This window comes from Symphalangus syndactylus, chromosome 20 (genome assembly GCF_028878055.3).
Source record: "Symphalangus syndactylus isolate Jambi chromosome 20, NHGRI_mSymSyn1-v2.1_pri, whole genome shotgun sequence".
NCBI lineage: Eukaryota > Metazoa > Chordata > Mammalia > Primates > Hylobatidae > Symphalangus > Symphalangus syndactylus.
Window position 1 is genome coordinate 25,585,999 of NC_072442.2, and position 14,739 is coordinate 25,600,737.

A 14,739-nucleotide genomic window follows, 5' to 3' on the forward strand; every position below is an offset into this window, starting at 1 on the left:
GGGCTTCAAAGGCTTGGAGCTGTTATCCTCACTAAACAGCTGCGGTCTTTCTTGTCCCTGCTCTAAAGACATTCTCTTTTGGAGGGGACATTCCTGCCAGGACTCCCATCCAGCTCTCAGCAGGAAGAAGTTTCCCATCCTGAAAAACTCAACAGAAACTAAAAAACTGACTCTCTGCCATGGGGTTCCCGAGCATTTGTAGCCTTTCAGAATTTGACCTTGATTCAGCCAATAAGACAGGGCTGGCCAAGGCCAGCTTTTTACTGCCTACCCATCATCTTTATGTACGTTCGGGAGACAAAGGGCTTTAGGTGTTACAGGGCCATGGAGGGGCTTGCCCCACACTGAGCCCCTGCTGAAAGCAGAACAAGAGATGAGGTGCCTGGGCATGGAGTGAAATGACAAACTGTAACTCTTCTACAAATGTAGAGGTTTATTTCAACAAAATGTGTAAAGAGTGCATCTGAAGCTCCTGCTCATCACGGTATGTGTCCATCAAATTCTGAGACAAGTGAAGGCTGTTTTGTGAACGAAGAGAACAGATAATATGGCAGTCTCCGTCCAAGCAGGTCTTGGTCAATATCCATCATTTATACTCCTCCTGCCTTAGTAGCCTTGCATGTGTGAGGGGCTGTAGGAATGTCAGATTGCTCATGTTCTGTGCCTCCGACTTGAAAAATCCTTGTCCAGGATAAGACCTACGGTGAGGAGCTCTGGGGATGGAGGAGGAGGGATTACAGGGTTCTAGAGAGGAAACGTACTCGTTTGTGTCATCATTTGGTGGGAAGAGGGGAGGTAAATGAGTGTAACCCACCCTGCCTCTGAAGAGATGCCTGGACAGGCCTCCTGGGGGGTGCAGGACTTCATGCCACTTGTAGATATGTGGGATTTGATTTATTACAAAAAAGCATAGAAGAATAATCTGGTCAAAAATGAATCCAATTCTTACTAGGTAAGCAAATACCCAGCAATGGTCAATGCATTTTCCTGGACTGAGAATTGTCCCCCACCGCTTTATGCCCTTCTCTGAAGGTGCTGAACACCCACACCTTCCACCAGGGCAGCCGGGCTGAGGCTCTGACTCCTGGGGGCTGTCTGCTCCATACCCAGCCATACAATGCCCACCTGCAACCCAGAACCATTGACAAGTCAAGTCCAGCCAATCCATCCGCCCAGATTCCTCCTGAAGAAGGGGAGGTGGAGCTCGTTCTTGTGTGCAAACTACAGGGTTAAGGCTCAGAACTGTAGCTTGTCCAAGAGCGTTCATACCACTGCTTCTCAAACGTCTTAGTGATTTCCTCCTTGGTCATCAGTGACAAATGTAATTAGCTGCACTAAAGGAACTGGATGCTACACCAGCCCTGATCACCTGCCACTCTTGCTTTAGGTACAGGGGAATCAGTAAGTTCTTTTCTTGAATAAACTAGTTGTTGAAAGTAAACTCTCTCCACCACCTGAGGAAGCCCCTGATGCCAGTCAGGAGGGGCCAGTAAGCCTGGAGGACAGCGGCGCCATGACTGAGCTGTAAATAATCTTAAGGTCATGTGGATTCTGTGTTTCCTGGAAGCCTCCCTCACTGGGAAGGCCAGCTCCTGGTGCTGAGGGCGTAGCTGTCACCAGGGTCCTTTCAGAGCTGTGGGGAGACCTGCTACATCTGCTGCCTGTCTACATTCTGGGGAAGAGAGTAGAACTGTTAGCTGCTAGGACAGTAATCCTGGAACTAGGGAAGAGTGACTGACTGTGGAGACGCCATTAACCTCTCAAAACCATCCAAGCTCCAGGCTTCATAGGAACAACTTTCCAAGTCCTCAAAACAGACTATCTCGCTGGCTCTCTACATGGCATAAATACCTAGTTTCCACCAGTGCAGAAAGGGCAGTTTTCTGGCTCCTCCTCTGCCAACTCAGGCTTCACCGCCTGTGGAACTGCTGGGGCCCCTCAGGCACTGGCCTTGCAGCTCCCAGCCACATGCGACAGCTAGTCCAGCAGTGACGTGCAGGCGAGAGGCAGGCCAACTACCTTTCCCTTTGTCCTCAGAGACTGAACCCAAGGTTGAGGTCCCCTAAATCAAGAATAACTGGGTCTATTTTCTTTCTCTGCTTCTTGTCTCACAGTTTTGCCCTCATCTTTGAGTTCCTATGGAGCTTATAGTAGATTTTATGCTCAATTTTTCTTCATAAAAGGTACCACAGTGTGGTTAAACTGGGAATCATTCCTCTCCAGTGCCTACTGTGTGCTGGGCTAAGAGTCGGGGTAATAAACAATGGACTTGAGGCTTCCTCCTCTCCTTAGCCCTCCTCTGCTGCCTGTGGCTGCGGCTCATGGGGCCAGGGGTGAGGGGGGCTGCTCACTGCCTGGCAACTCCTCACACTTCCCCATGCTGGGGGGCCAAGGGGCTGTCAGGACAGGAGGGGCAGCCCTGCTTTGGGTAGTAAGACCTCATGGTACATGTTTGTACCTTTCATTGCCTTCTCAGTGCTGTGCAGGGAGTGGAGGACTAGGCCTGGCCAGGGTAATAAATACTGAATGGGGTAGATGTGACTGGTGGGCTGGAGGGGATTCTGTGATCTTACATCCCAGGATGTCATGCATAACCTGAAACAATTGAGAGGAAGTAAAATGCCACTTTGACTCCAGTGCTGGGTCTCCTGTGCCTTCTCATTACAGTGGTTGCAGTTGTAAAAGGCAGCTCTAGTCCTTTTCTCCACAGACAGGGCAGGGACAGGCAGGAAGCTCTTCCTACGTGGAAGGGGAATCCATCGTGGAGAGGATCCGTACGACTTCTGCTCGCTGAGTGGGTGATATATGCTGGGTCATATGGATGATGGAATCCATGGCAACCTCTGGATTGGCCTGGACCAAGCTGGAAAGGAAGATTGAAAATGGTGAAGAAAAGAGAGGCAGAAGTGTCTAGATCAGACAGCTAAAGAACTGCCCAATAAACATGCGTGCACCGTCCACTGCAGACATTTTAGTCACGCCTCACCTTATTTGTTTCCCTATATTACAAACATCCAGCCAAGGTAGTGCAAGACGAACTCAAAACATTTTGCTATGTTGAAAAAGGAATTAAACCCAAAACAAAAACAATGGGGGCATGTCACAAAGACAGCAATTGGGGCATCAAAAGAAGCCCAGTAATTAATGAATTATAAATCAGTAAAAAATAGAACTTCATGAGTCTATACCAATAATGAATATATAAACGAATCGGCAGGGGTGAGGACTGAGTGGTGACTGGTAATTGTGGAGGGCGTGCTGGAGTTGGAAAGTTATCATTTTGCAAGCTCATTGTAAAGACTGCACCAGAGGGAAATTTTGATGAAAGCAAGATACTTGCATGGCCTTAAAATGTCTTCCCACAGACTACTTATTGGGTGCAAGGGGGGGAAAATCAGTAATTATACGGTAGAGAAATGGAGCAACATCTTGACCAGGGGATGAAATTAACACGAGGAGGAGCAGATAAACAGCATGTGCCCCCAGATGTGGTGCCCTGTGAAGGTTCTGGCCAGAGCGCCTCACCTGCATCTCATCATGGGGAGACATCAGACAAACTCAAAATGAGCAATGTTCTACAGATGGTAGATATCAGATAAAAGTTTTTAATCAATGTTAAATTTACAACAGTGGATCATTTTATGATGGTTATATTCTCAGCAAATGCACACTGAAATATTTGGGGGTAAAGGCCATGATATATGTAACACCCTTAAGTAGTTCAGAAAGAGGAAAAATGTATACACATATGGGAGGGCAGGCAGACTCATAAGTGATAAAGCCAGGGGGAGAAAATGTAACAGGTAAATCGGAGTAAGATATTATATATAGGGGTGTTCTCTGTACTGTTTTTAATTTTATAACTTTTCTGTAAGTGAAATGTTTCCAAATAAAGTTTTATAAAAATACCACCGATCCTATGGAGGAGACGGAAGCCTCTAGAAGAATACAGCTAACTCTTGGCTGGAGGAGGTGAGGAGGTGGTTTCCCAGGAGACCACCAGACACACAATCAGCTTTCCTCCCAGAGTCGTTCATCCGGTTTGAGTATCAGCATTCAGAGCTAAGAGGTGGGCACAGTGAACTAAGCCCTCATCTAGCTGAGATTACTAAGTGCCCCTGGGGAGCAGTAGCTGAAAAAGAATTGGGCTTCAGGCCATATCTGTACCTGTGGGTCAACTACAGCTGTCTCAAACAGCAAGAGACTGCAGAGATCGCAAGGTTTCTGCGATCATCTCATGATTTGTTTGGAAACTTTTTATTCCAAAGAAATTAGCCCTCCTCTAGTGGAGTTCCCCACATTGGTCTCACCTGCGGATTTGCTTGAGGACGTAGTCTCTGCTGATGCATTTGATGTTTTCCTCTATTACCGAGTGAACACCATCCTCCTCTGTCAGCTGTTTCTCTAGCCACTCCGCCAGATCCTTATTATTGTCCCAAACATAGGCCTGCAAACAGATGACTCTTGGTCAAACACCAGGGGTCAGGCCAGGCCGGGACACCCTGACTGTTCAGGATCTGGAGTGCTTACTCCGAAAGCGTGCTCCGTGTCCACGATTCTCCTTCACTGTCGGCATCGTGCAGGAGGAGGAAGTAGGCCTCGAGGCAGGAGCTGCGCCCCTTCTCCTTCTCTTCCTTCATGGACACAGGTGTACACCTGAAGTCTCCATGGGGCTCTCCCGAGCACTCTGGTGCTCATACCCTGACTCTGTCCTGTCAGACTCTAGGGACCTACCTATTTATTTGACAAAGGCTAAGAGAATTCAGTAACCTGACACATTTGAGAGAACCAGTTAAAAGCCCAAATTACTTAGTAAAAGTGTGATTGAGAAGGCGAGGCTGTTTATTTGGTGTTTTGCTTTCAGAGGAGCTGAGACACAATGCCTAAAGTATAAGTCTCTAGAACCAGTGAGGCCTGGCAGTCCTGAAATAGAGCTCACTGTCTTTTGATGAGGCACGGACGGGGAACTGATGGGAGGGAAGTCTTGTTGCCAGGGTACAGCCACCAGGTCAGAAACCTAAGCCCCATTTTATTACCTACGAGAGTATTCAAAAGGATCAAGACGTCCATAACCCTGAAAGTCTCAACAAACCACCTCTCACCTCCTTTTCAAGATCATTTAGCTGAGTATTTCCTAGGTGGTTGACTACATAATAATTCAGGAGTGTGTTAGAAGCCTAATAGCCTTCTCCTTGCTCTTTTCTCCTCTCATTTTCTTTACAAATCATTATTTAGGAATCGTTTTGTTAATGGTTTCCGGAAAACCAAGTACCACAATTAGGGCTCATTCATATTTATGTCATTTTGTTTGGGTAATTAAACACAAAGCTCATCATTTAAAGGTGCGCTATCCTTCTCTGTTATCACTAACGAAGTCAAAGTCAGAATGACAATGAGTTTGGTGCTGTAATTTAATAGGTGGGTGCATTAGGGACTCTGAGGCTTTGAGGTTTGAGACGTGGCTACAGGAAGCCTGTATACAAGCAAGGTCACCAAAGCCACAGCTGTGACTACTGGGCTGCAGAGGAAATGTTTTCATCACAAGAGGCCTTAAGCAGTCCAAAACTGAGCACTAGGCTATTTTCTAACTATCTCGTGCCTTCAAATATAATGGTTTCTTTTCAGACTCTCATTTCCTGTCTCTAACTTAGCTGCCGACTTAGTTGTGACTGGTTATTTAATGTATGTCATTTCATCGACATCTGTTTCTAAAAAGTAAGTTCTTTACATTGGAAAGATGAAGGCTTCCAGGGACTAAGGATCAGCAGTATGTCTCTTTTAGTTCTTTGTCCATTTCTTTTTCTGACTCAAATGTGCCCAGTTCTGTTTCTAATCACTGATAAGCAGATCAGCAATTCTTCAGCTGGGGTGTGTGGCCCCGTCAGTGCAAACCTGAGTGAGCCTCTTCTCTCTGTGCCTGGGTTAGGACTCCCAGCATCTCTCAAGGCCAAACTGCCTTGAGAAAGTGTTTTGCGCCTAAGGAAAGGAAGTGTCACATCAGCCCCTATCCACCAGGGAGAAGGTAGCACTGCTTTTCCCATAACATGGTTTTAACTCACTCTTGTGACCCAGCTTGCTGCACGCCCCACATATGGATGGGTCCCCCTGGACTCCTAAACGTCGCCACCTAAATTTCAACATTTCCATTTCCATCATTGGCAATTTACTCTTCTGCTCCATGGTTTCAGGGCTTCTACACATACCCCTACTTATGAAGACTGGGGTGGAGGGGAGGAAAAATAAAATAATACATGCTTCTTGGATTTCAGAATGGAAAAAAAAAAAACCCAAGATTTTTAGATTTACCCAAGAATCCCAAAGCCTTTAGTTTAGGAGAATATTTAATACTCTTATTAATCATTTTTAATCCGTTTGCTTTTAATTAAGAAACAGCATGATGCTTTCCTATCAACATATGCCAGGGAGCAGATTAATTGTGGCTTAAGATAACTCTCCTTGATTGGTGTAATGTATTAGCTAACAAGATGCCTGCTTCCAATGATGCTCAGACACTACACTGGAAAGCCAGCTACCCTCTAGAGAAAACTCTTCTGCCTTCCCCTCCTGCAGCCAGAGTATGCTAGGTGTTTAAATTAAACATTTCGAAAAGTTCCTAGACAGGATTAGGGCAACGCATTCCAAGTTTTACAGTTGCTTGAAAATATGGGCCCTATAAAAAGATCTGCTGTTTACGCAAAGTACAACTGGATGACAATGACCACGCCAAACCCCAGTGGATTATAGCCTAGAGTACATGAAGGAAAGGGGTCTCAAGTTCTAATCAACTGCATGTTTAGCAAAAATAACAAACTTATGTAAGCATAGTGCCACTGGTTTTTCTCAACAGACCTGGGAGCGTTACTATATTGTTGTGGGCTAATTTGCTCCACCTGGGAAAAGCAAGCTCCCTTCCAATGGGTTATAGAGTTTACAGTTTTTTTGTTTTTCTTCCCCCAGACAGGGTCTCCTCCTGTTGCCTGGGCTGGAGTACAGTGGCATGATCACGGCTCATTGCAGCCCGAAACTCCTGGGCTCATGTGATTCTCTTGCATCAGCATCCTGAATAGCTAGGATTACAGGCATGCCCCACCATGCCTGGCAAAACTTTTTTTGGTAGAAACAGGGTCTCGTTATGTTGCCCAGGCTGGTCTTGAACTCCTGGGCTCAAGCAGTTCCCCTGCCTTGGCCTCCCAAAGTGCTGGGATTATAGGCGTGCGCCACTGTGCCCAGACAGAGCCTACAGTTTCTTGTTTGCTCTCTTAGAACAGTTGGAAGACTCAATTCCAGTCATCCAGAAGGATAGGCCAACCTTATTCCCAGGAAGAAGCCATTATTATTTCCCTCCTTAAAATTATGCAAATGGGCCTGGCACAGTGGCTCACGCCTGTTATCCCAGCAACTTGGGAGGCTGAGGCAGGGAATTGCTGGAGTCCAGGAGTTTCTGACCAGCCTGGGCAACATGGTAAAACCCTATCTATCTCTACAAAAACATCAGCCAGGTGGGGTGGTGTGTGCCTATAGTGCCAGCTACTTGGGAGGCTGAGGTGGGAGGGGAGGATCACCTGAGCCCAGGAGGTTGAGGCTGAAAGTGAGTCATCATACCTACTCCAGCAGCCTGGGCAACAGAGTGAGACCAAAAAAAAAAAAAAAAAAAAAGGAAAGGAAATGTGGCCAGTCATTCCTAGTATTCCAGCGTGGACTTTAAACAAGTGTGATATGCTAGGCTGCTGACATCATGACAGGCCTGGGCCCGTATGCCACCTGTCTGCATATCCATCTGTATCAGAACATTTTACCAGTAAGATATCAATCATTTTACATCACAACAGTGGCCTGTCCTAAAATGAATGTTCAACAGACACTTTCTCTCTGCATCAGCGGATAAGTATCTCAGGCACTAGTCAGCCTCACTAATTTTATGTAGTAATTAGTCTATCTCACAACATCTAAATGACCTGTTTGGAAAGTTTCATTTCTAACATATTGGATAGCTGTTAAGTCCTCCTTAGACAATGGTTCAGCAGGGCCAGGGAGTGACCAGGGCACAACCTGATGGATGTGAGCCCTGATTACTATACCCTACTAATAACTCACCTTGGGAGCTGCTTGGAGACACCTCCAGCTAGGGAGGCTCCTCCCATTTCTGACCTTCTAGACTTCTGGGAAACACACAGCCTGATGGGTGTAGGGATGGCATACACATCCCAAGGTACACTCGTATTTTGGAAAGACATTTTCACTACACCTGCACTTACAAGGCTAAGCCCTATCCAACAGAAGCCCAAGAAAGGATGTGATTTTTTTTTCCAGAAGCTTTAGAGTACAATAGCCAAAGGACATGTGGGCTCGGGTGGCCATCAGACCCCTGTGAACCAAGCTCCTGTGAGCCAATCCCATCTCAGCTCCAGGCCCATAGCAGGGCCAAGCAATGCTTTCCAGGTTCTACCTTACCTCCTCCCTGCCTGGCCCTGTGTGAGACGTTTGGTGTATGAGACTTATTCATCAGCAGCCTGAGGCCAGGTTTTGAGGTCAGTGGAAATAAGTGACCCTATCAATAGTGCTTTTCCCTCTGTGATCCTCACAGGGGCCTCCGTTGAGCATTCATTTCACTTGGAAATCCAGAATAAGAGCGAGTGGGTAGCTGTGTGAACAATAAGAATGCACCATGGCATCAGGCTGTGGGAACATGAGAGCATGCCAAACCAAAGAGCGTCTGAGCACCCACTGTGCTCAGGAGTCAGCCCCCTTTCCGCCGAGGTCAATCAGCTGTACATTTTTGACTTGGTCTATGTTGCTATTATTTTTTTACCTTCTAACATGGAGGAAGGAAGGGAAACTAGCATAATTGAATGTCTACTGAGCCAGATATTGTGTTCCATACTTTTTCTTTTTGGAGACAGGGTCTCACTCTGTTGCCCAGGCTGGGGTGCAGTGATGCCATCATAGCTCACTATAACCTCAAATTCCTTGGCCCAAGTGATGCTCCTGCCTCAGCCCCCTGAGGAGCTAGGACTACATGTGTGTGCCACGACACTGAGCAAATTTTAAAATTTTTTGTGAAGACAGAGTCTTGCTTTGTTATCCAGGCTGGTCTCAAACTCCTGGCCTCAAGTGATCCTCCCACTTCAGCTTGCCAAAGCACTGGGATTACAGGCGTGAGCCACCACATCTGACTTATGCTCTATACTTTACTCATGTTATTTAAAACTCACTGAACCCCATGACATAAACACCACCCCCATTTTACAGATGAGGGAATGGAGGCTTAAATAATATGCCCATGCCAGTAAATGACAAAGCTGGGATCCCAAAGTTTATGAGATTTCAAAACCCACATTCTCATTGTTCCATGCAGAGTCCTAATTTCAATTTCTACTATTGGGGTTTGGGAAAAAATAAATCAGCCTGTTTGAAAAACCACATACTTCAAATTTTGGATCTAAGAATCAAGTGAGAAACCATGCCCAGGATACAAATGTGTGCCATGTTCTTATGACCCAATTTAAACTACTGTTCTTGTTATTTTCGTCAAGGAGCTGTAGTGATGCTTTGCTTCTGCCTGCAGTGAAACTATGAACCATAAATCCTACTATTTCCTACAGTAGGATCGTCCCAGTGGATTCAAATAGACTCCCATAACTCATGGTAACAGATATCTCTAAGGGAAACAAAAGAATTATAGTGCTCAGTTATATAACATCACCATGTCTTCAATTTTCTGTCCCAGAATCTCTGTTTTCAGGATTAAGAAAACAAATTCTCTGGGAACAAAAAGAACACACAGCATGGCTAATAGATGCCTATCATGAAATGTCTTTTCTTACCAGTAACCAACCACAATAAGGATTAGAGGGTCACTTTCTGGTGCAAAGCCAGGGTCTAGACTCAGCCAGTCTTTGCACTTGAGAAACACAACACACGGTATCTATCGTTCTTTGAAGAACCCCCTCCAAAAAAAAAAACCATTTCCAAACAGCAAGCAGATTGTGTATCACTCCTTCGGAGGCACACAGATGGCTTTTGAACACTGCAACCCTTTCTTCTCTCGAGGGCGCTGCAGATTTTATCACCCACCCCACACTAAACTAGGTCCTGCTGAGCCTGCAGAATATGGAAGGAGGTTTCAAAGCCACATGCCCTGACATAATAGGATTACCCATCCTCACGTTCAGTCCTTGGCATTCCTCTCAGAGAACTCAGGAGAATGCTGCCTTTTGTAGGTGGGCACAAGGGAAATAGTCTCAATGCTCAGCATAGTTGGCTCCCAGTGCCTAGGCAGCCTCTTCCTGAGCTATGGGGTTGGGGTTCTCTTCTGTGCTTCAATTCCAGCCAGGAGCTTGTACACACGTGGTCAACTGTTCTCTCCATTGATAAAAGACGGCAGTGACCTATTTCTTCAGACGCTCTGTCCGCTTGGGAGCAGGATGCTAGGGAAAAGCTGAAGGGCCTATCTACTTGCTTCATGCTTGGGGGGAAACTATTCCTTCTCCTCATCCTTGTACCTACTGAGGCTGGACACGTCCATTAGTGACTAATGTGGTAGGGAGGCAGTGCAGGCCTCTCCTGGCCACATACATACACACACACTCCATTTACCTAGCCGGCCACTCTTAACTGGAGAACAACCTCTTATTTTACACTTGCGTGACTTTCAATGCCAACTTCCACTAGAAGCTGCCAGTAGCCACTGACAAAACTGTCTCACTCAATTATGATGCCACAGACTGACCTTAACCTGAACCAAATGTCGGAGAAGGCTGTGCTCCCCAACTGCACATTTGAAATATTTATCCAAAGAAGCTTTTCGGTCATAAAAAAATGGGCAGACTTAATACAACGGTGAATCCTAGAAGCACCCCAATTCACTGGCTTTAAAATTGACAACAAATCTTGGAGTTCCTCCTTGAGAACGATTAGCAGAGGCTTCAGGCAACACTTTCTAGGCAGAGGCCAGAGTGCCCCTCTTAGTGGGCCAGGACCCTTCAAGCCACCACCAGCCACCCAGCCCTCCATCAATACTCTAACCTGGTAGTCACCAAACGTTTGTGATCACATAGCAACGAGAAAGACAGACAAATATATTTTGAGCACATACTACCAATATTCTGATAAAATGCATATATGATGTAAATGATTAATCCATACATTAATTACTAATAAAGGTTAATTTCTTTTTGTTAGTAAAAATAAACAGAAATAAAAGTTCCAGCTTTTTCTTCCCATCCTCTCCCATGGAGTGTCTTATGCAGCCCACTATTCCAGGGGCAAATGCTGGTGCCCTTGCTAGGTCATCCTGGCTTGAGACCCACCCCATCCCCCACACTGAGGCTAGAGCACCAGGGACACCATCTCAGTAGGGTTACTGCTCTAGGTCACGAGCCCTCTCTGTGAGATCACCCCAAGAAAATGCCAGCTTCATAGATCCCTTTCCCCGCATAAGGGTGGATACTTCCTTCCATCTCTGACTGGAAGTAGGCAGCTCTTTAGTTGTAGTCATGGCATCTCCTGCCGATCATATCCTGTTAGGCTTCTGCTCTTAGCCACTCCAATTCCCTCCTCCACACAGCCCCCTGAGTGGTCTTTCTAAAATAGAAATCAGAGCATGTCACTCCACTGCTTAAAATACCTGAGTGGTTTCCCACAGGCCTCAGGACAAAGTCCAAACTCCTTGACAGCTTACATGGCCTTGTGTGATCATGCCCCTGCCCCTTCTTCCTACCAGGCACCCAGTCTCTGAGCTGCCCTGAAACAGTTGCAGGATGTTCCTTTGATGCATGTTACTCTTACTCTCTCATGGCTTAGGATGATGCTGTTCCTTCTGCAGGAACATTCCTCCTAAGCCCTGACCACCCCCAAATCCAGCCTTTTCCTCTGGTTCATTTCTGCTTTGTTTTCCAGCCTCTGTTGAGACACCACTTACTCCACAAGGCTTCTTAGACTCTCCCCCATCCTTCCCAGAGAGGGTCCGACTGTGCCCTTTGCTGTGTTTAACATGGGCCCCACTGTTGTGCATGACCTCTTTATCTGTTTCCTGCTCTAGATGGTGAGCTCTATGTGGATAGGAACAACATTTGTCTCTTTCACTGCCATGCCCCCAGAAGCAAATGCAGTGTCTAGTACACAGTAAGTGTTCAAAAAGGTCTGCTGAATGATTGCATAAGCTGCAACATATGCCCTACTACCTCTTCTAACAAGATATCGTGACATGACACGTTAGGGGGAGTAGCTGGGGGAGGAAACAGCTTGGCTCTCTATGTTTCCCTTCCACTCCTGCCCTTAGAGGCCTGTGGACTCTTTGCTGGCGAGCCTTGCAGCCCTCAGGTGGTGTGAGGAACTTAGCGAAAAGGCTTCTCTTTGAGTGTCCCACCTACCTTCACTGTTCCTTCCACTTCCACAAACCAGCGCCTTAACATGGCTTGAATCTGGCCGTCAGTCAGCTCAGGGTTGGCATTGTGGATTTTCTTCTTGACCAGGTCCTCCAGCAGAAGACGCCTCAGCCGCCAGTAGAAGAAGGTACGGGATGTTTTCCAATCCAGGATATCCTACATGCAGAGAAGAATAAGCTTAGTCAGCCCGGTCCTAATTCCTGCTTAATGCTCTGTCTGGAGGGAAACCCACAGGCATAAAAACTGATTCTCCAGGCAAGCCCTTCACAGACCCAAGAGCTGGCTGTAAACTCCTAGCACTTCCAGATGTCCCCCAGGGCAGAAATGCAGCCCACAGGCCCTGCTGTCTGCAGCACAGTGCACAGCCATGGGCCTGGCTAATGCTGATCCCACACATGGCTGAGATGTTCTGGGGAAGAGGCTGTGAATTCCCCGATAACCAGACAAGGATAAATTGGTTCTGAGAAGATGGATCAAACAACTTGCAGATCAATTATGAATTAGCTGCTGCGGGAGCCTTGACCCTATAGTAACCCACATCCTGAGGACCCGTCACCAATGAAGTCACGTGTGACTCAGTTTCCCGCCAGTAAAATGCAGCTTGCCTCCTGAGGAATTAATGGAAACCTAAATTATACATTGTTTTAGGATGACAACAGTTACAGAAAAAGCGAAAATCTAAAAAATATTGAAAATGTTTTGATCTGCAGAAGTTGTTTTAATTTGGCCCTCATAGCTCCCTGCTTGTGAGCCTGTGTGCAACACACACACACACTTGCCCACATGTGGGCCTCTGACAAGAAGTGGCACTTCTTGTACTTACGCTAATAACACCCTTCTCCTGCATCCGGCCTGGTGTGTCGTGCAAGTCAGCAAACTGCACGGCTACCTGATGGTAAATGGGAATTAGGAATTCCTCCCGCTCCTTCAACTTGTTCTCCAACTCCTTCCGCTCAGCCGTGCTTAGCTCTGGGGTCCCTGCAATTAGATAAACATGCCCGTCACACTCTGTAATGATGAGGAATCTCTCTGCACAAAAGCAGCCACAATCACGGGAAGCTCAACATCAGCCTGCCCCCTCTTCCCTCTGTGGCCTGGCTCTCCGTTGTCTTCTCTGCTCTTTGCTAATTAACAGGGCCCTACAAGATGCCAGACCTGTCTTTACCTTGCCACAGGAAGCCCACATGCCCTTTTTTCCCTGTGGCAGTCACAAGTGTGAAGGCAGATAGCAGCCCCTCTCCCATCCCTCTCCCTGAGAACGTGCAAGTAGCGACCTAGAGGCCCGCAGCATATTGCTGACACCACCCAGGCTCCTCCTTCCCCTGAGGCCAGTACTTGTACACTGACACCATGCCCATCCCTGCTGACCAGCATCAAAGCAGCTGGGCTATTCCACACGTGGGATGTGGTGATAGCGCCCCTAAACTCCAAGCACAAACTAGTAGCTCCTGTTTCCCTGTGTACATGCGAGTTATCTGCCAAACTTGGCAAGGACTTGAATAACTCCTAAAGTTACAAGCCATAGTACTTCATGGCTTCTAATCTCAGGTTTATATATGCTTAACCTCTAATTAATAGAACTCAATCTAATTAGAACCAGATCCTCATGTCTTGTGTCAGCTCGGTGGGTTAGCCTGTGCTCTCCCGCCTGGGCTGCTACTGCCAGAGCCGATCCCTGACCAGAGTGACAAAGACATTCTACTTCTTGGGCTAAAGGAGAAGGAGGATGTAAAAAGAGAAAGGCAGTCGGCAAACCTCATTTGGATCACTGTGCACGGTACCCTGACTCAACAGACAGAAGAGTTTGGAACCCCTTATACCAAGAAGGGACCCCTGCCCCAATCAAGAGTGTCCCAGTAGAGGTGTTGGTATGGTGTCCCTTTCTTCCTAATTACTCTCAGAATGGGATCTGCAATCAATACTGAAAATTTAGCTGCCTGCCTAGTAAGGAGGAGTAAGTCTAGCTGAAAGAGCAATAGGTGACAGCCCCTGGTGTTAGGGACACCCTGAAGTGCTTTGTCACCAAAGCTGACAAATAAATACATAAGTACAGGTGATAGGATGCAGAAGAGGAAGGTCTATTTCAAGCATGCCTGTCTGGGAACAGGCCTTGTTTTTTACACCACAATGAATCATATGCCATAAACAGCCTTGGGCTGCTGACTGAGCGGTAAGTATTATACATAAACACAGGTTAACAGAGGAGGGATGTAACTATAGTACTTAAGTTTCATTTTTATTAGTTTTTTGGATGCCCAACTCTACCTCTTTTTTTAAGCTCATCACCATTTTAAAACTGTGATGAAGGTGCCACTGATCTGCTGCTTTAGGCCCCGGCGCCTCAGCAGTGTTC

The 14,739-nt window shown here is 46.7% G+C and overlaps 1 protein-coding gene across 4 annotated transcripts in view; it reads right to left on the bottom strand.

Annotated features, from left to right (window-relative positions):
• Nucleotides 1–413: 413 nt before the first annotated feature.
• The window catches only part of ACACA (acetyl-CoA carboxylase alpha), a 275,744-nt gene continuing 261,418 nt past the window's right edge, over nucleotides 414–14,739 (bottom strand). For all 4 annotated transcript variants that reach the window (XM_055257045.2, XM_055257046.2, XM_063628639.1 and 1 more), the window contains 4 exons: nucleotides 13,210–13,364; nucleotides 12,372–12,542; nucleotides 4,311–4,447; nucleotides 414–2,863 (listed from right to left, as the gene is read on the bottom strand). In XM_055257045.2, coding sequence (XP_055113020.1) covers nucleotides 2,740–2,863; nucleotides 4,311–4,447; nucleotides 12,372–12,542; nucleotides 13,210–13,364 — 587 coding nt within the window. In that variant the 3' untranslated portion in view covers nucleotides 414–2,739. The remainder of the gene's footprint in view (nucleotides 2,864–4,310; nucleotides 4,448–12,371; nucleotides 12,543–13,209; nucleotides 13,365–14,739) is intronic.